Source organism: Lolium rigidum, chromosome 5, assembly GCF_022539505.1.
Source record: "Lolium rigidum isolate FL_2022 chromosome 5, APGP_CSIRO_Lrig_0.1, whole genome shotgun sequence".
Taxonomy (NCBI): domain Eukaryota; kingdom Viridiplantae; phylum Streptophyta; class Magnoliopsida; order Poales; family Poaceae; genus Lolium; species Lolium rigidum.
The window spans coordinates 30,185,568-30,205,085 of record NC_061512.1 but is presented as its reverse complement, the minus strand read 5'-3'; the positions used below and the strand labels follow the sequence as shown (position 1 = coordinate 30,205,085).

Sequence of the window (19,518 nt, the reverse complement as noted above, 5' to 3'; positions counted from 1 at the left end):
AACAAGCAGCAGTAGACCTGTCATCGTGCAGGTGTTCCGAAGCTGGGTAACTCGCGTACCATCATCCCCAGGACTCTCCGCCCAATGGCCCCTACTTCTTCTCCCTCTCGTGAGGATCCCTCCTTCGAGGTACCGTCGATAGGCAAAGACAAACACATTAAATTATTTGAAATTTTATTTTAGGTTTTGCTAGTAGTATTTCTCATCATGCAAGAAAGGAGAACAAAAACGGAGCAGTACCTCTTCACTCCTACTCACCCAGTGAATGAAATCAGGAAGAAAGAAAAGGAGCTCTCCCTCTCTCCCTGAAAAAATCAACTCGTGAACAAAGAAAAAAAGGAAACCCTAGAAGAGGAGGACGCAGCTCGCTCGCTGGGCTCAGTGGATCGATCGCGAGCTCGGCGGCGGAGAGGAATCGGTAGGTAGACCATGGTCCGATGGGTCGCGGCCGCCGCGTCACCCCCGTCGCGCGCCTCCCCCCTCGCGTGACCAGAGCCGCCGCCGCCGCCGCTGCCGCCGCCGCCCAGCAGGAGCCCGACGACGTGCAGCAGCACCCCCCACCCCCCATCAAGGAGGAGGAGATGGCTGACAGCGGCGGAGTCAGCGCCAACAACGCCGCCGCCGGCAACGACGACGAGGAGGGCAACACCGCCCCGTTCCCCGAGACGGTAACACCTCCTCCCCACCCCTCCCATTTCGCATCCATCGAGCAGATCTGAGACAAGTTATTGGGGGAGTAGCAAGAATCGGCATGCGCAGGGATGCCAGCCCCAGTTTACCCCATCCACAAGTCAATGTTTTTCCTCTTTCTTTCTTTCTCACTTGCTCACAAAAACCAGCCTGCTTGCTTAGAGACCAACCACCCAAGGTGTCTGTCCCTCACGTTCACCTTGCCCCTGTTTCACCACCTTCAGCGCGGCTTGTGATGCAGCATTGCGGCATGCACCTGTTACAACGGATGCACATCCTAACCTACTGGGAGTGATGAGTACAACACAATTATGTGAACAACTTATCCCCCAACCTTCATTTGCAAAGTAGAAATGATGCAGAATTTAAAGCAGCATTCTGTGAGGGTTTGACGAACCGTACATACACATGTGGATGCCAATTAACACTGCCTTTCCCCTTACCAGGTCCAGATAGGAGGGTCTCCCGAGTACAGGGTGGAGAGGAAGCTGGGCAAAGGTGGATTCGGCCATGTTTTTGTCGGCCGGCGTTTAACTGGCGGAAGCGGACGGTCGACAGGCGCCAGCGCTCAAGAGGTATCTGTTTCATGCTTTCTTAAGACACCAAACCGTTCTGTTCCACAACAAAAAAAACTTTGGCGTCTGTTCTCGTTGTTTCTTGGTTCTTACATAGAACCTCCTTTTGTAGGTTGCGATAAAATTCGAGCACAATACAAGCAAGGGATGCAACTATGGGCCTCCGTACGAGTGGCATGTCTATTCGTAAGTGCTGCACTCTGTCACCGTTCCTTGGTATAGGTTCATGCTTCGCTTTGATCTTGTCATGACGTTTATGGTTTCCTATGCCAGTGCTCTAGGAGGTACCCATGGTGTGCCCAAGGTGCATTATAAAGGGCGGCAGGGCGACTACTACGTGATGGTATGAATCCTTGCCCTTTCCATTAACCTTGCTGGATCCTGGGAACAGAACATTTTGCTTTATCCTTATTTGTGAAACTGCAGATTATGGATATGCTGGGGCCTAGCTTGTGGGATTCGTGGAATTCCTCAGGGCAATCGTGAGTTGCTCTATTCTGTTATTCTTCTTGTCAGCTTAGGTGGACTTGTGTGTTTCCGGCTGTAATCACATAAACTGTTTTCATATCGGCTACTTCTCTGGGAAACCGCTCTTTCAAAACATACAACCATAGCGTCATGGATATCTGCTTGCTTGATATACCATATCTTTTCAGAAATATAACAGTTGGGTTTGCTGTAGCCAAGTTGTTTGGAGCATAAATTACCGTTTTCCATGCACCCAATACATCCTCTGACTAAACAGGTCTTGTGTTGCATGTGAGGAAAGAAACTGGTTATAATTTAGACATGTACACGAACAGTCTTAGTTGAAGGGCCAAGTCGGCTATTTCTTTCCACACTCGATCATATTTTTTTTATCCTGCACTTATGCTTACATTTGGAATTGCTATCTTTTCTGGAACAGCAAAACTATGTTCATGTCAAGATTTGTAATAAGCAACATGCACTTTACCTTGTTGCTTCCTGGTTTTCTAACTTGTGTCCAAAACTTTCAGCATGTCATCGGAAATGGTAGCCTGTATCGCTGTAGAGTCCATTTCTATCCTGGAAAGCATGCATTCTAAAGGGTAAGCAGGCATCTGAAGTTTAGTTATGTTTAATGCATTAGGCGTTTTCTCTTTTTCTCATGATGGTTCTGGATTTTTCTTTCAGATATGTACATGGAGATGTGAAACCTGAGAACTTCCTTCTCGGTCAGCCAGGAACTCCCCAAGAAAAGAAACTTTTTCTTGTAGATCTTGGATTAGGTAAGCAATTAAGAAAACCTCTTTAATCAGACTGTTGTTAGTTCATGGTTTTACGCTGCAGAGGTGAAAGCGCCTATTTTTCTGTTAGAGCACTATTGCTCGAATACTGGTAGTTTTGATTATACCAACTTGATAATTTTGACCCCTTAAGTCCTTCAGTGTTGTTCCATATTGCTTTGTGTTTGGAACTTTCAATCAGTTAAGATTTTTCCATTTGGCAGCAACGAAGTGGAAAGATCTAAGTACTGGAGCGCATGTTGATTATGATCAACGTCCGGATGCCTTCAGGTCTGTTTCATTTTCTAAATTTGTCAGCTCAATATAACCTTATATGTCTGCAAATGATCTGAATCTCGCATTCGTAATTTAGAGGAACAGTCAGATACGCTAGTGCCCATGCGCATCTAGGAAGAACTGCAAGTAGGAGAGATGACTTGGAATCACTGGCTTATACGCTAGTATTTCTTCATCGGGGCAGGTTGCCATGGCAAGGATACCAGGTATTGCTTAATTCGGTTTTTACCATTCCACATCATTTTTGTATCATGCTGTTGAGAATTTCATATTTTGTGTGTATATTTGACTGTGTATGTAGGGTGATAACAAATCATTTCTGGTCTGCAAGAGAAAGATGAGCATCTCACCTGAGCTCCTTTGCGGTATCTGCCCCCAGCCTTTCAAGCAGTTTCTTGAGACGGTAGTCAACATGAAGTTTGATGAGGAACCAAACTACCCCAAGCTGATTTCTTTGTTTGATAGTTTAATTGGACCTAACCCTTCCATCAGACCAATCAATACGGATGGAGCCCAAAAGGTTCGGTTAGGGTATTGCACAGATTTTCGAGTTATGAAATGAACCTGAAAACCGTTTAGCTGCATGTGTTTATACGTTCTTTCTTATGGGCATGTTCTCCTGCAGGTAGGGCAGAAGCGTGCTAGGCTGGGTAATGAAGATGACGATGGCAGTGCAAAAAAGAAGATTCGCGTAGGTGTCCCAGCAACACAGTGGATTTCGGTATATAATTCTCGATCACCCATGAAACAGAGGTACAGTGCTGATTCTGAAGGAAACTTTTCTCTACTGTAGAATTGAAAAAGCCCATGGTTTTCTGTACTTTTTTCGCTGCATGATGCAGAGAATCGGAGTGTGTGCTTGTTACTTTGTTTTAGTGGAACCCAAAGAATGTCTCAGGATATTTTATTTGACATCTATCTGTTGGCTCCCTGATATGCAGTATCCATCGAGCGTAGCAGTGTTATGTCAGTATGTTGATTGTAGGTCCGATAAAAAAGTTGCCTTGATACCGCAGATTGTTATTTTGTTTTAGTGAAACCCAAAGAATTGTCTCAGGATATTTTGTTTGACATCTATCTGCTGGCTCCCTGATATGCTGTGTCACATCGAGCGTAGCAGCGTTGTTATGTCAGTATGTTGATTGTAGGTCTAACAAAAAGTTGCCTTGATACCGCAAAACCTTTGAACCTCATGTGCCACACATCCCATATATTTCCATCTGAAGGGTTGCCTGTAGTTTGTTTATACTTTGTTAGGGAAACTCAAGCATGAATGGGAGAAACTTTACAATCTTTGCTAGGAACTGAACTATGCTGGCAATCTATAGTGTTTTCTTTGATTGCTTGTATCCATTCACTTGTGCATAGGCTGATTAAGTTTCCCCTGTGATAGGTACCACTATAACGTGGCTGACACGAGGCTAGAGCCACATGTGGAGAAAGGAATTGAGGATGGTCTGCTGATAAGTTCAGTATCATCATGTGTTGATCTCTGGGCAGTCATTATGGATGCTGGAACTGGCTTCACGGACCAAGTCTATCAAATGTCTCCACACTTCCTCCACAAGGTAGAAACTTGCCATCTGTTCCTCATGTAGTAGTTTATGCTATGTACTTGCCCCTCATTTTCATCCTAAAAAGCAGGACTGGATCATGGAACAGTGGGAGAAGAATTTCTATATCAGTTCTGTCGCTGGCTCGAATAATGGAAGCTCTCTTGTGGTGATGTCGAAAGGTATTTATGTGTATTTTTGTGCTTTCTGTTTTTTCTTTGCTAGCTATCTCTTATGTTGGAAAACAGCATGTTTGTTGTGGTCCATCAATTGCTTCCTTCCTTCTGCATAATATTCATTGCTAGCTGTCTAGTTGTTCACAGTATTACCATAGCCATATGAATCAGTAGTGCCTTCTATCTGAACAGAGCCTTATATTGGCAGGCACACCGTACACACAGCAGTCTTACAAAGTGAGCGACTCTTTCCCATTCAAATGGATAAACAAGAAGTGGAAGGAAGGCTTCTACGTCACATCGATGGCGACCTCGGGCAGTCGATGGGCTATAGTCATGTCGCGCAACGCTGGATTCTCCGACCAGGTCAGATGCTCCTACCAAATGCTTAAGTCCATGAAGAGATCCAAGATGTCTGTCTGGGTGGTGTATCTTAAGAGTCGATTGACTTGTAATATTGTATGTAACCCCCTTGCTTGCAGGTGGTTGAGCTGGACTTTCTGTACCCGAGCGAGGGCGTTCACAGGCGGTGGGACAACGGGTACCGAATCACATCGATGGCGGCCACGATGGACCAGTCGGCCCTGATCCTGAGTATGCCGCGGCGCCGGCCGAGGGACGAGACGCAGGAGACCCTGCGAACGTCGCAGTTCCCCAGCGCGCACGTCAAGGTAACCCATCCTGATTATCCGTTGTCAGGGAGTCAAAGAGGTTGTTGCTTAGTTTGCCGCCGATGTTGTTGCAGGACAAATGGGCCAAGAACCTCTACCTTGCTGGAATTTGCTATGGGCGGACGGTGGCGTAGTGTGCCGGACCAGAGCCTGAGGAGCTATGCAATTATGCATCCTACTAGTAGGGGGCTCTGTTTATCCAGTCCTCCTGTCGTCTGTTGCTGACCAACACCCATCAAACCGTCCACCCCCCATCCCATTGATGTAAATTTCGTCTTCATTGATCAGCTGCTGCAGGCTACATTTACTTATTACTGCTTTTTGTTTAGCTGTTAAGAAAGAAAAAGGATGTAGAATTCATATGTAATATGTATCTAGTGCTCCTCATATGCTTGGTCTCTTAGGAATGTCAGGCGTATTGTAACTTTGGTTTAATGCGTACCGAACTCACCATGAATGTAAACTCTGCCATGAGATGCATCTATCTGCAGATAGAAAATGAAATCAGTTTGCCCTTCAGCACATTATTATCTGGAGTCTGTCATGTACACACCATAAAATTATTTACTATGATTGGACGAATAGCGGCAATAGGCAGCAGCTCAGCTCCGCGAGTACCACCACCACAGCAGCTGGTGCCCATTTTTTTGTAGGACTGCAGGAGCGAGACAAACACACAGAGACCTTAGGGCATCTCCAACCGGGCGACCCAAACGGACGCGCTGGGCCGTCCATTTTGGGCTGTTTGCGTGGCCGAGCGGACGTCGCCCCGCGTCCGCGCGTCCGTTTGGGTCGCGCGCTGCGCCCAACGCGGGATTTGGGTCGCGTTGCCCTATGGTATGTTTTTCTTGTAAATTCACTAGAAAAACGCAAAAACGTATTATATAAAATATATAAAATAGTTCAAATGCTCAAAATGTATTACACATTACATAGTCCATGTAATCAAGGATAAAGTATTATTCAAATAAAATGAAAAAACGATACAAATGCTCTAGGCTTCAGGATTTCCTTCATCATTGTTGTTTGCAGCATTGCTGCCTACATGCTGCCACATGTGCTCGACCAAATCAGCCTGAAGCTGGTTGTGTACAGCCAGATCTCTAATTTCATGGTGCACATGAAGAATGTCCTGGAATGATGCCGGACCACCTTGAGGAGTAACCAACTCTCCTTGGCCTTCCCAGTCATTATCAAAGAGTGAATCATCCCGCTCTACCTCAACAATCATGTTATGCATGATTACACAAGCGGTCATCACCTCCCACAGAGTTTGCACATCCCAGGCTCTGGCAGGGTGTCTGACGATAGCCCAACGAGCTTGGAGGATGCCAAACGCCCGCTCCACATCTTTCCGGGCTGCCTCCTGCTCTTTGGCAAACCTTGCCTCCTGCTCTGAGGTGGGGTTTCGGATTGTCTTCACGAGTGTAGCCCAAGGTGGATAGATACCATCAGCAAGGTAGTACCCCTTTGTGTAGTGGTGGCCATTGATCTCAAAATCCACATCAGGGGACTGACCGTATGCTAGCCTATCAAACACCGGAGAGCGCTGCAGCACATTGATGTCATTGTGCGAGCCAGCCATTCCGAAGAATGAGTGCCAAATCCATGTGTCATGGGAAGCAACAGCTTCAAGAATGACTGTGCACCCCTCGGAATGGCCGTCGTATGCCCCCTGCCAACCAAAGGGGCAGTTCTTCCACTCCCGAGTGCATGCGGTCTATGCTCGCCAAGCATCCCAGGAAACCCCGGCAGCGTTGATCGACAACAGACGAGCTGTGTCCTCTGCATTAGGTTGCCGGAGGTACTGTTCTCCGAACGAACCGATCACGCGCTCCGCAGAACACTGTACATCGATTCCGGGCGGTTGACTCACTCATGCGCGTGTACTCATCTACGAAATCACCGGCAACGCCATATGCGAGCATCCTAATCGCTGCCGTGCATTTCGGTACGAAGAGAGGCCTACCTTGCCAAGTGCATCCACTTTCGCACGGAAGTAGTCGTCGTAGATCTTCACGCCATCCATTATCCGGCGGAACAGCGGCCTGGTCATCCGAAAACGACGGCGAAACAATGGCGGCCCGAAAATTGCCTTCGGTTGGAAGTAGTCTCTGTAGAGCTGGTCGTGGCCGCGTTCTCTTTCGTGGTCCAAGGCGGCCGCGCGGCCCGGCAAGGACCCCCGGTGCACGGGAATCTGCGAGACAATGTGCTCGTGGATGAGCAGCGCAGCATCCGTGAAAAATTCGTCGTCGGACTCCTCTTCTGACGACGTGTCGATGAAGTTCTTGAAGTAGTATTCGTCGTCGCTGTCCACCATGATCTGAAAAGGGACACATTTGAGTTCGAGCATTTCAACGAACACCTCGCAGGCGGAGGCGATCGAAATGCTTCCGTAGGGACCTGCAGGCATGGCCGTCTCAGCCGACTTGCGGTCTGGAAACACGGGCAGGAGAGCTCACCTCCGGCGGAAACGGCGCAGCTGCGAACGGCGGGAGGTGTCGCGACGGTGAGAGGACAACAGCGCCGGCGGCGGCGTCCTCCGACTCTGCTACGACGCGGCGAAAGCAGCGCGGGGCCTCGACCTCTGCTTCCGTCCCGCTTGCCGGCGTCTCGACGACGATGGCCGGCGTCGACGCGCTCCCAAATCGCCGGTCCGTGGGTGGCGGCGGAGCGGTGGGGAGATGTGTGCGGCGGACTTGTGTTTTGGGAGGCAGACAGGCGGGCCAGGGGCGGACAAGGGAGGACGCGAGCGACCAGCCTTTTGCGTCCGCGGCCACGCAAACTCGTCCAAGATTTGGGCCGAGTTTGGGTCGTCCCGGACGCCGCGGCCGTCCGTTTATGCGGTGCGTCCCCGCGCTGGGCCGGGTTTTTGTCCGTTTGGACCCATCCGGACGCGCGGGCGCGGGATGGGTCGCCCGGTTGGAGATGCCCTTAGATGCCTAAATTCGCTTGGGAGCTCCCCTGACATGGAGTTGCTCTCATAATAGCATTTCGAAGTTTCATTTTATATATAAAAAACAATCGTAGGTGTAAATAATTATGTACTCTACCAACATAACGATGCGCAATGTACTCTGATCATCATCGCTGAAACAATGATGCGCAGTGCTAAGTTAACATAATTATGTACCCTGCCAACATAATTATGATGTAAAATAATTATGCACCCTAGGTGCAATCGCAAATCCAAATACTTTATATTCTAGACGTAACAAAAATAACATAATTTACAGGTTCAAAAATTTTCATCATTTGCTACTTCGGATGTCAGATTTTGTAATTTTTGCGCCTCCTAGAATACAAGGTATTTTGAGTTGGGACTTTTCTCACGTTGGTACAGTACAACTTTGTCTGCATCTAGTATTTTGAATTTTTCGGAACTTTCAAGTGCCATTAAAACTTCCATGTCCCCTGTGCTTTAAAACGCCCCACTCAGATAGATGTTCTTTCTTACACAAAACCAAATGCTATTCAGTCGCCACTGCATGTTCGGTGCCACCTTTATCACTGCAAAATGAACCAAATGCAACAAAAAATATTATTACCTATTAAAATCTACATTCTTGCTCTAAAATTAAAATTGCGATTCATTCAAAGACCAAGTGATAAGGAGATCAGCAATGCCAGGATGACCTGAAGCAAAACCCTGCCGACTTTTTATTCATTCATTCACCCACCATCTCCGACAAAACCATAAAAATCCAACATACAACAAGATACAACCGACCATGTTTGACACGGAGACGCGAAAAAAACAACAGCTGATGGAGGAAGGAAAACAAGATCAGATTCCAGAGCTGTACTTCTTTCCCCATCGAACCGATATACAGACAGATACCCATGCCTAATCAACTGGATGATAGAGCAAAGAATGGTTGCAACTTGCAACTTAACTTAGAGCCAGGATATACAGACAACCTGAAACAATGTACTCCGATCATCATCGCTGGCTTCTCTTCTTTGGCGCAATGCGGGCTCGGGGGAGACCCAGGATGGCCACCAGCCCGCCAATGAAGGACGCGGCGGCCGCCACCCAAAACGATGGCGCGTTCCCTCCGCCAAAAAGCGAGTCCCATGGCCCACTGCCCAGTGACACGATGATCTGCACGAGGTGACAATACAAATTTCAGGGTTCAGTTATGCTGAAGCAGCTCTCAAGAATTTTAGGATAAATCAAGCACCCAATCGTCCATAATGCAGGTGTTTCCGTATCCTGTTGGTCTTAACTGGTTAATAGATTGGGATGCTGTAATTACTACTACTACTACCACCGTTCCAAAATATAAGACTTGTAAAAAGTTCAGCTTTCTAAAAACCCTAGTATTTTGGAACGGAGGTAATAGTTTTTAGTTTTGATGTATAGTTGAGATGGGTCAACTAGCTATTAGATTGAATTGATTAGGTTCCAGAAGCTCGATCAGATACATTTCAAAATGAAGTAGTCTAGTGTGCCATCTTTCCATTAGCATGGTCTAAGGCTACTTGTTACTACTTCTGATTGCGTTTCCCCCTTCTTTTTTTTCTCAACAAGTAGTGAAGTTTGGAATAAATGAACCGTATTTGAAAGCAAACAAAATAATAAACAAGCCAATACCTGTGGTATGACGATAGATAAATTGAGAATACCCATTGCTAGACCTGTGGGAAAAAAGAAAGGGGACTAAGTAAGAACACAAACCCAAGATGATAAATAGTCAAATGGTTCACTCAAAAAGTAAATTACCCTGGCCAAGCCCAAGATTCTCAACACGGCTCGTAGCCATCGCGTATGGTATACTGTACGTGATCTGCAATAGCCAAAAACATGAATCAATACAGAGATGAATAACAACATATGAGCAAACCGAAAGAAAAACTATACTGGTGAATGAATACTGACCGACAAGGGTGCTCCCAGAATCGTGAAAACTGTGAGGGAAGCAACAACGATGCCGGTCGGAGGTGCTCCGCTAGGTCCATAGTCCAAATTCTGCGCCACGTACGTTATAACGAGCATCGCCACAAAGCAGAGAGCCATGATAATATTGGAAACACCCCATACGAGCCCAGCCCCCCACTTCCTGCACAGCTTCTCCGTCACGACCGACGTGATCCCGAGAAGGACTGAATTGAGCATGAGGCCAAAGGAACCCATTCTCACACCATCATGGTACTTCTGGGTGTCGGCGACGATCTCCGGGCTCCCTCGGTAGATTTCCCGGCCCATCCAGTCGGTATCGAAGAGGATGAACGGGAACCACCCGATCCAGGTGAGGGAAGTGACGATCAGGACCATCCAGACAGGCATCGTGAAGTACTTGAATGACCCGAAGAGCTCGAAGAGGAAAGCCTCCTCTTCATGGCTGCTCAGAGGTGGCGCTGCTTCATCGCTCCCGAATGTCGGGTTGTCTTGCACCGTTACCACGGTGACGTATGTCGTAATTGCCAGGATGATGATGTCTAGCAGGAACGCAGACTTGAGGTTGGCACAGCTTACGCCACATGACTCGGTGATGGTGAAGGGAAATATCTTGTACCAGCCGCTGTACGCTCCGGTGGCATACCCGAGGATGTTCCCCAGGGCCATGAAGAGCGAGAAATAGGCGTTGGCGATCCGAGTCCTCCTCGGGTCATTCTCTGCAGCGGAAAAGGATCAGTCAGTCAGTAAGAAATGAGTTAGGTTTGAGGTGCGGAATGCTAACATATAACATGGATGCTGGTTGCAATAATTTAACATTTGTGTTCATCCTGCAGAAATGGACATAATACAGATAACAGTTGAAGTTTTTCAAGTGGGTGAATATAATTGCACGTCAAGAAACAATCAGAATATTTGAGAAAGACCCACAAGCTCAGATGAGCACAATATATGCATTTTCCTAAACAGAGTGAGAGAAGTAACAATAATTTCCGATATATAATTTATAGCCAAAAATTTGTGTAGCCATAGCAAGCACATCCCCAATCTCATCAGTGCAATGCCTGGCATCACATTCACAGTCCATGATGTAGCAAAAGGAAATTTCGGAGACCACCACAGCCACACAACATTGGCAATTACTCCCTCTGTTCCATAATGTAAGCAAAAGAATACTACCTGGCTACTGACAAAAAACAAAAGATGTCGTCGTTCGTATGATTAAAAAATTCACAATAATATCTGGAAGAGTATTAGTAGTAATGCTTAAATACAATGCCTTGCATCACATTCACACCTGATGATGATAGAGCAAAAGGCAAATTGGGAGAATAGAGTCACAAACACAAGCATTTGGCAGCCTAGCAATTATTGAGCAAGCAAGCAGGGCCCCTCCAATGAAGGAATACTATCCGTCTGCTGAGGAAGAAAAAGATGCTGCCGCTCGTATGATTCAAAAATCACGAACACTTAAGGAGAGTAGTGCTTAAACATCTACCTGACCTGCTGAACCCGAGAGCGACTGATCAATTGGGTCCAGCTCTATTGATCAATCCCAGTTAAAATAAATGCATTTTTAAACAAAGAATATGTGTGGCCACAACGAGCACATCTCATCAGTGTAATGTGTGGCATCACATTCGCACGTGTTGATAGAGCAAAAGGCAGATCTGAAGACCACAGCCACACACATGACTGGCAATTAAGTGTTAACCAAGCAAGCAAGCAGGCCCGCAAAGAATGCTACATTGCTACTGCCAAAACAAAAGATGCTGTCGTCGTTCCTATGATTTGGAAATCACAAAAACTTAAGGAGAGTAGTGCTTAAACATCTACCTAGCCTGCTGAACCTGAGAGCGACCGATCCATAAAGTCAAGCTCCGTCAATCATTACCACATAAACTAAATGCATTTTTACACAAAGAACTGTGTTAACTACAAGAAGCACATCTCATCGGTGTAATGTGGGCAACACATTCACACGTGGTGATAGAGTGAAAAGCAGATCTGAAGACCACAGCCACACACATGATTGGCAATTACTATTAAGCAACCAAGCATGCAGACCCTCAAAGAATGCTGCATTGCTACTGACAAAACAAAAGATGCTGTCGTGGTTCCTACGGTTCGGAATTTTCGCAATAATGCATAATGCTTAAATATCTAGCTCGATCCGAAAGCGATCGATCTCTTGAATTGAATAGAGCTCCCCTCATATTTCATCATCACTCCCATACATAAAAAAAGTAAAATAAATGAAGTGGCAGCTTAGGGAAAGGACAGGATCTGGTGGCGACATTTGCACCAACCATGCGATTATTGAAAGATTGCATCGCTGTGATGGAGTGCCACGTCGTTATATTTGGTTTGGCTAGGTAGTGTGTGTGTTGCTGGCTGGGCTGCTAGAAACATACGGGGCAGCTGGCAATAATGAGAGACTAGAAAATCAAGTGCCGACCAAGATCAGCATCGGAGGTAGAATCTTTCCTAGCCTAAAGGGGAAAGCGACACCTTCAAATTGCTAATTTTCTCTGTTTTCTTTAACATGGTCTTCCTCTGTTGTGCAGTTGCCACACGTAAATACACCGAGAGGCTAAAACAAAATAGATTTTTTTCGCATGTGACCCCTCGCCGTCTAGCAAAATTTCGAACCCCAATTTTTTGTAACCGATGAGTTCATCTACACTTTCCCTTTTGCTTGCTTGAGGTAACAAATTACTAGCAGAATTGGAAGCTAATATTCGCAAAAAAAAGAAAGAATTGGAAGCTAAGAAGCAATCTTGAACAGATCAGAGTTAAAGCAATTGAGCAAGGAATCGAAGCAAGGAAATCGAAGCAATCGAGCAATGGAATTACCGGTGAGGTCGGCGAGGAAGGCCCTGCAGGGCCCCTGGGTGGCGTTGTTGCCGACATCCAGCAGCCAGAAGCCGATCATGTAGACGATAATCGCGCCGTACCTGGTCGACCCCGGGCGGATGTTGTCCCCGAACAGCCGCCCCAGATCGGCCGAGAAGCCGACGGTGAGCACGGAGAAGGCGATGGAGGCGGCGCCCGCGGCGATGAAGGGGCGGCGGCGGCCGAGCGGGGAGTCGGCGGGCGCGATGCGGTCGGAGAGGTGGCCGATGAGGGGCTGCACCAGCAGGCCGGAGAGCGGGCCGCAGAGCCAGACCAGGGAGGCGAAGGCGTGCGGGATGCCCAGCTCCTGCACGTAGGGGGTCAGCAGCGAGAGCTGCAGCGCCCACCCGAACTGCACCCCGCAGGCCACCGAGGCGGCGCGCAGGAGGGAGCGCAGCGGGACCTTGCGTGGTGCGGGGAGGGCGGCGGTGGTGGTGGTCGGCCGCCGCGGGGGCGGCATCTTGTCTCGGATGGAACTTTTCGACCCCCGCTCCGCCTACGCCGGCGCCGGTGGTGTGGCTGCGGAATTGTGAGCTCCCGACTGTGCCGGCGGGGAGTAGTGAGGAGGAGGAAGAAGGGGAGAGCAGCGAGCAAAGTATCTTGTTCCGGTGGCTCCAATCCCGTCGGGCCACGGCGGTGCCGCCACGGAAGGAGTTGGAAATTGGGGGAGGTGGCACCCAAAGAAACGTTTTTTATCCAGGGGAGAAGGGAAAAAACGATTCTTTCTCGCAGGGCCTGTGGGCGTCGACGCTAGGCTCCAGAGCGACCGCTATCATTGAGTGACGGTGTGGGGGCGACACCCGTTCTTGTACGCTAGCAATGTACCGCCCGCATTGCTTCTTGGAAAAGAGTATCGTTCATTCATTCATTTTCTTTCCACCAGAAGCCTCCACTTCTTCCACATGTGGCTCTCGTGTCACATTTTTCTTCATCATTGTACGAAATGTACCTGTCCAATCAAACAATCGAGATTTTTTGATTTCACTTCGCCTCACCGTCCTCGCCATAAAAACAAATAAAATAGCACCATTTGTGGGAAATCTGGACGCTGGAGTTTAGGGTTTAGCCTAAACTGGAGTCATGAAATTCGGCGGCTCATTCTTCACCAAGCAACAACTCCACGGTCGTTGATGGTCAGATCTGTTTCGACTCCATATGGGAGACGATCTACCTCCTCCGTGGCCGCCCGCTAGCACGAGATCTCGACGGCGTGCTCGAAGTGGACGTCGTTGATATACTCCAACTCTTCCTCCTCTAGTCTCCGGAAGCGCTGCACATTGAAGAAGGCCAAGATCGCGGCCTGCTCTGGGTCGCCATAGAACGGCTGCTCCTCGCCCCACTGCGGCACCTCCCTCGCCGCCTCGACATCTGCACATGCTATGATCGCCTCGCTCCACTCGTCGAACTGGGAGTTGTCGGAGTCATCAAAGTTGAAGTCCGGCAACTCGAACCCTGCGTCGGGCTGCCGTGGGCCACATGCTTTGGCTGCGACGGCTCTGATTGTGGTGGTGGTTGTGACGCCGCTGGCGGCGCGTGGCCCTTCTAGCCTAGCATCGAGTACGTCCTCGCTAGCCAGCACATCATTGTTTTGGAGAGGCAAGTTCGACAAAGGTGAGAAGAGCGGCGGTGGTGGAGAGGCTAGTGCAGCGGAGGTGAATGAAGTGGGCACACTAAATAGGCGGGGACGACTCGCCCCAGAGCCTCCGAGGCGTCACATTTACAGCGGCGTCTATGCATGGAGAACCGGTGGCTTCATTATCGGTAACCGACCTTAGAGCATACGAGGCGTCGCATTTAAGGATGGAGTTAACCGTAGAGTCCCTAACATGCCGGTCCCGCCCTTGGAATCTGACGTGGATGGGAGTGCCGACGCGCTTATTCGGCACTCCACGCGAAGGGGCAACTTGGGGTTAAGCCAAAGCAATGAACAACAATGCAGCACACACCAACAAAAGGTCGCTGCTGCAATGCCCTAATCGTGACGGGCACATATGCGGACTTTCCCCATGGATCTAGGATTCAAAATCTCTAACCATGTCCATGGCTTATGCCACCGGAGACAACCGCTCGTGCACACGGTCTCATTTTTTTTAACATGAAAGGATTGTATTCATTTAGCAGCACTTTACAGAGAGAAGTGAAAAGGGGCTCACACCTAACAGCGGGAGAACATCTTTGCCAGGACATTGACCTGAGTTTGAAGATAAGCATCTAATAGCTAGAGGTCTAGACTGAATTTTGAGAGCTAGCTGAGCCTGATGGCGAGCCTTTACATTGTAGCACCTATTGACATGAGCGATTTTGTTGTTCTGGAAAGCTGATGATTCTTGAATAGCTGCAAGAAGGGGCCTGATGATCCAATGACCTTTGGTGTTGAAGATGGATGTAGCCGCTACCTCCGAAGCCAAGGCCAAGCAATCTGTGAAATAATTTGGTTCTTGTATGCTAAGCCTTTCAGCCAACATGGTCGCCAGAAGCAAGCCAAAAGCTTCAGCTTGTAGAGGAGATGATGCTGGTGGAGATAGGGCTGAAACATGCAACTGCTTGTAGTGTTGATTGCAATCAGTTGTGATGATGATGCCTATGCCTGCCGGTGTTGACTCCATGTTCTTTTCGATTTTCCAAGCAGCATCGCAAAAAATGGTAGTGCCTGCAACAGAAGATGGGTCTTGTTGTGTCGACAGATGTTGTACTGCAGAGCAGGTAGAGCGATGATCTTCAGAGGACACCATATTCTCGAGCTTAGCTCTCTGCATAATTGCATTAGCAGCAGGAAATACCTGTGAAGGTTGGCATAATTTCCTGGAAAAAGAGCATCGTTTCTTGATTTCCATAAGCACCACAGAAAGGTATATAAACTTGTGAGTCTGATATGGGGATGCCCCAAAGACAGTAAAGCCTGAATCATTTGGGCAACTGACTAATTATGTGCTGCAATGGCCTCCGTTCTGATGAACCAAGGAGACGAGAACCAGGCAGCTTTTGAGAAAGGGCAGAGGAATAGCATATGCATTTCATCCTCTGCGCTGCCACATCTAGGGCACTCTTCATCAATGTGTTTGGAAAATTTACTTGCTCTCTTACCAGTGGGTAGAGCTCGACGAAGCAGCCTCCAAGCGAAAGTTTGGACCCTTGGCACCATGTGTTTTTCTTGCCATACCTGATTAAGAAGATCAACAATATGTGGAGGCACAACTTTTGGTCGTTGGTTTGTAGGCAACACAAGATTATTGAAGCAGTGTTTGTAGGCACTTTTCGAAGAACAATCACCTGCAGGGGTTAGCTTCCAAACAAGAACATCCTGCCCAGGAGCATTAATAATAGCAGTTTGCAGAATAGCATTAGCAGTTTGTGGAGTGAACAAAGAATTGACAAGTTGAACATTCCAAGTTTTCTGGCTGGGGACCCAAAGGTCCTTAACAACATCCGGGTAAGCAAAAGGAGGTTCTTGGATAATCAAATTGTCATAAATACTTTGCCATTGAGAAAACCATGGGGAACTCCAAATGGAGCTACTGCCATCGACTATTTGGTAAAAAGAGGCTGAAACTAAAAGAGGTCTTACCTTAAGAATTGCTGTCCAGAAGGCAGATTTTGGTATGTTTTGTTTTGCCCTCCAAATGGATGTGTCGCTGTGGTATTTTGATTTGAGGATGAGGGCAAGATGATTATGGGGTTCTTTCGCTAACCTCCAGGCCGCCGAAAGAATTAGTCCTTGATTAATAGCCTACAAGTTTCTAACACCTAGACCACCAATCTTTTTTTCTATGCAAATGTCAGCCCATGCTCTTAGACAAAGACTTTTAGTAGTCGGTTCTTCCTTGACTCCTGTCCACCAAAAGTTTCTAATAATAGATGTGAGCTTTGTTAGAAACTTTTTTGAAAAGAGAATATTGGACATATAGTAGACGGGTATAGACGAAAAGATAGATTTAATAAACGTTAGTCTTGCAGCATGCGAGAGCTTGTTGGCTTTATAAGCACTCAACTTCGATTTAAATTTGTCATAAACAAAATTATAGGCTACTGATCTGTCTTTTGCAGGAAGAATGAGCGGATGTCCCAAATGAATCGTGTTAGTATCAATATCTGGGATTGGAAAGGTTCGCTTGATATCCTACTTAACCTGCAAGCCAACCTTTTTACTAAACATTATTCCAGATTTTGACCAGTTCGGAACCTGCCCTGAGTGTTGGCATAATTGATTTAAAATGTGAGATATGGTAGATGCTTCCTGCATGTTAGCTTTGCCACAGACTAGCAGATCATCTGCGAACATCAAAGAATGTATTGGAGCAGTTCGGTCCAAGAGAGATACCTGATAGGTGATTGGCGTGAAGTGCATCTTGTAGTGCCAAAGAAAGCTCGTTCACTGCAAAGACAAAAAGCGACGGAGACAAGGGACATCCTTGTCTAATGCCTCCGCTACTTTTAAAGCGAGCAAAAGATTGTCCATTAATAATAACTGAGAAAGTCGACGAAGATATGCAAGCATGGAAAAGATTTATGAAATGGGCATGAAGCCCTTTACGTTCAAGAGCCGATGCTATGAAATGCCACTCAATTCTGTCAAAAGCTTTAGCTAAATCAATTTTGAGCATGAAATCAAGCCCATCCCAAGAAGAAAGAGAGAACGAGTGAGCAATTTCTTGGGCTACAATGATATTGTTATTAATGCGTCTTCCTTCTATGAAGGCTTGCTGAGAATGATGAATATAATCAGGCAACTGTTTCTTCAATCTATTAGCCAAGGACTTAGCAATTATTTTATAGATGACATTACAGAGACTAATTGGTCTAAAATCAGAAGGCAGATGACATACCAACTTTTTTGGAATAAGAGCAATGTTTGTGTCGTTGAGGCGAGGAGGGAGGATACCTGTGATGTAGAAGTTTCTTACCATGTTGGTCACGTCATCTCCAATCCAGCTCCAAGTTGAGGTGTAGAAGGCGACATTGAACCCATCAGGGCCTGGAGATGCATGTTTCTTCATTGCTTTGAGGATCTCCCAAATCTCCTGCTTGTCTCCTGCTTGTCTGGAATAGAATTGGTGAAATCCTCTGTATCACATGGACAAGAAGTGCTCAAAAATGGCCTGCCATTGTTAGGACACGACGAGTGAAAAATTGTTTTAAAGTAACGAACAAATTCCTGAGCAATGTCATCTGGGTCAAATAGGTTGTTGCCATGCGCATCCTTAATTGAAACGATGCGGTTTCTGCGTCGACGCTTGAGGGCGGCAGTGTGAAAATAAGAGGTGTTTCTGTCTCCGTGCACAGCCCAATTTTTCTTTGCTCGTTGCCTATAAAATTCTGTGAGCTTTGTCATGTTTTCCTCATATTGAGCAATAAGTTTTGCCTCCAAGGAGTGGTCTTGATCCTGAATCGGTTGCTTCTGGATGGCCTCAATTTGGACATCGCCATGCTATCAAAATCATATCCGCACAAAATGAGCTTTCGAGTAGCACCTAGAGACGTTCACCACCATTGATGAGAATGCCCGACATTGCCGACACCAACGGGTATGGGGTAAAACCCAGCCGTTAGACAACAGTAGAGTGCTCGATCTGGTCCGCCATCACAGACCTTCATTTTGTAGCTATAGCACAAGTCAAACAGAACCAACACAACACCTACGTATTTGTTTTTTTTAGTGCTAACACTACACGTACGTGCTCCAGGGTGATCCAGGCCTAGCTTTGCTGCTGCGTCACAAAAATGCACGCACATGCTCGATGCCGACTTCTTTGCGTGACACGCAATTCTTGTCTCTAGTAATGTACTACCCTCATTGTTTTTTCGAAAAGAGTATCAACCATGCATTCATTTTCACTAGAAACTTTTTCTTTCACATGTGGCCCTCTATTCTCTTGATACAATATTTCTTCTCCATACTACACATGACGACATGCCTCCCGTCCAATCAACGAGGACATTTTGATATGATCCCGCGAATCTCCCGGTAGACCAAGGCACCTCGGGAACAAGTTAAGCGCCGACGGCTAAATGCTATGCCGATGGCTTTTTATCGAGACCATCGGCACATGCCTCGAACAAGGCATGCCGCGAAGAAGGCCGTCGGCACAGCAAAACCATCGGCATAAGAAAGTTTGTGCTGATGGTGACCGAAAATTCCTAGGCCGATGCGAGCCGAGGGACACCCAGACTACCAAACACACCCTTGCTTCATGTCTCCGTCTTCGCTGCCGCTGCAAAACAGAGGATCTCCGGCGTGTTCCAACACTCTTCTCGCTAGAGGAGCTCCATTGCGCGGCTCACACTCTTTCTCCATTCTCGCCTGAAGCTATCAGTGGTTCAGCCCTTGTCCGAAGCTAAGTTTGCTACGCATGTACTTAGCGATGCAGGTGGACGGTCCAATGGACTCGACGAACAGTCCGCCTGGTTTGGTGCAAGGAATACATTTTTTAATTACATGAGAAATAATCATTAACGAACTGATGAGGCGGACAGATTTTTTAGGCTGGCAGGCATCCACCTGCATCCCTACATGTAC

The 19,518-nt window shown here is 47.3% G+C and overlaps 2 protein-coding genes across 2 annotated transcripts; one reads left to right on the top strand and one right to left on the bottom strand.

The window, feature by feature from the left end:
* The first annotated feature begins 363 nt into the window (after positions 1 to 363).
* On the top strand, positions 364 to 5,731 carry LOC124652264 (casein kinase 1-like protein HD16). Its single transcript, XM_047191284.1, has 16 exons — positions 364 to 668; positions 1,137 to 1,265; positions 1,378 to 1,451; positions 1,539 to 1,608; positions 1,692 to 1,747; positions 2,264 to 2,335; positions 2,421 to 2,515; positions 2,737 to 2,803; positions 2,886 to 3,015; positions 3,111 to 3,329; positions 3,435 to 3,562; positions 4,203 to 4,377; positions 4,454 to 4,544; positions 4,747 to 4,904; positions 5,021 to 5,209; positions 5,284 to 5,731. The coding sequence occupies exons 1-16, from the start codon at positions 438 to 440 to the stop codon at positions 5,341 to 5,343; spliced, it is 1,944 nt and encodes a 647-aa protein (XP_047047240.1). The 5' UTR covers positions 364 to 437; the 3' UTR covers positions 5,344 to 5,731.
* Positions 5,732 to 8,841: 3,110 nt separating this feature from the next.
* LOC124655795 (sucrose transport protein SUT2-like) lies at positions 8,842 to 13,464 on the bottom strand. The gene is made up of 5 exons (XM_047194637.1): positions 12,966 to 13,464; positions 10,092 to 10,828; positions 9,936 to 9,999; positions 9,807 to 9,850; positions 8,842 to 9,314 (listed from the first exon to the last, which is right to left on the bottom strand). Exons 1-5 carry the CDS (start codon positions 13,462 to 13,464, stop codon positions 9,153 to 9,155), a joined length of 1,506 nt encoding a protein of 501 aa, XP_047050593.1. The 3' UTR covers positions 8,842 to 9,152.
* Between the last annotated feature and the right edge of the window lie 6,054 nt (positions 13,465 to 19,518).

Excerpts from the sequence above, each read along its gene's own strand:
- LOC124652264 (XM_047191284.1), top strand. The coding sequence starts at position 438 with ATGGGTCGCGGCCGCCGCGTCACCCCCGTCGCGCGCCTCCCCCCTCGC. Across the intron at positions 2,516-2,736 it reads TCTTGTAGATCTTGGATTAG|CAACGAAGTGGAAAGATCTA; the intron begins GTAAGCAATTAA and ends TCCATTTGGCAG. Across the intron at positions 5,210-5,283 it reads TCCCCAGCGCGCACGTCAAG|GACAAATGGGCCAAGAACCT; the intron begins GTAACCCATCCT and ends ATGTTGTTGCAG.
- LOC124655795 (XM_047194637.1), bottom strand. The coding sequence starts at position 13,464 with ATGCCGCCCCCGCGGCGGCCGACCACCACCACCGCCGCCCTCCCCGCA. Across the intron at positions 10,829-12,965 it reads CTTCCTCGCCGACCTCACCG|AGAATGACCCGAGGAGGACT; the intron begins GTAATTCCATTG and ends TTTCCGCTGCAG. Across the intron at positions 9,851-9,935 it reads GAATCTTGGGCTTGGCCAGG|GTCTAGCAATGGGTATTCTC; the intron begins GTAATTTACTTT and ends TTTTTCCCACAG.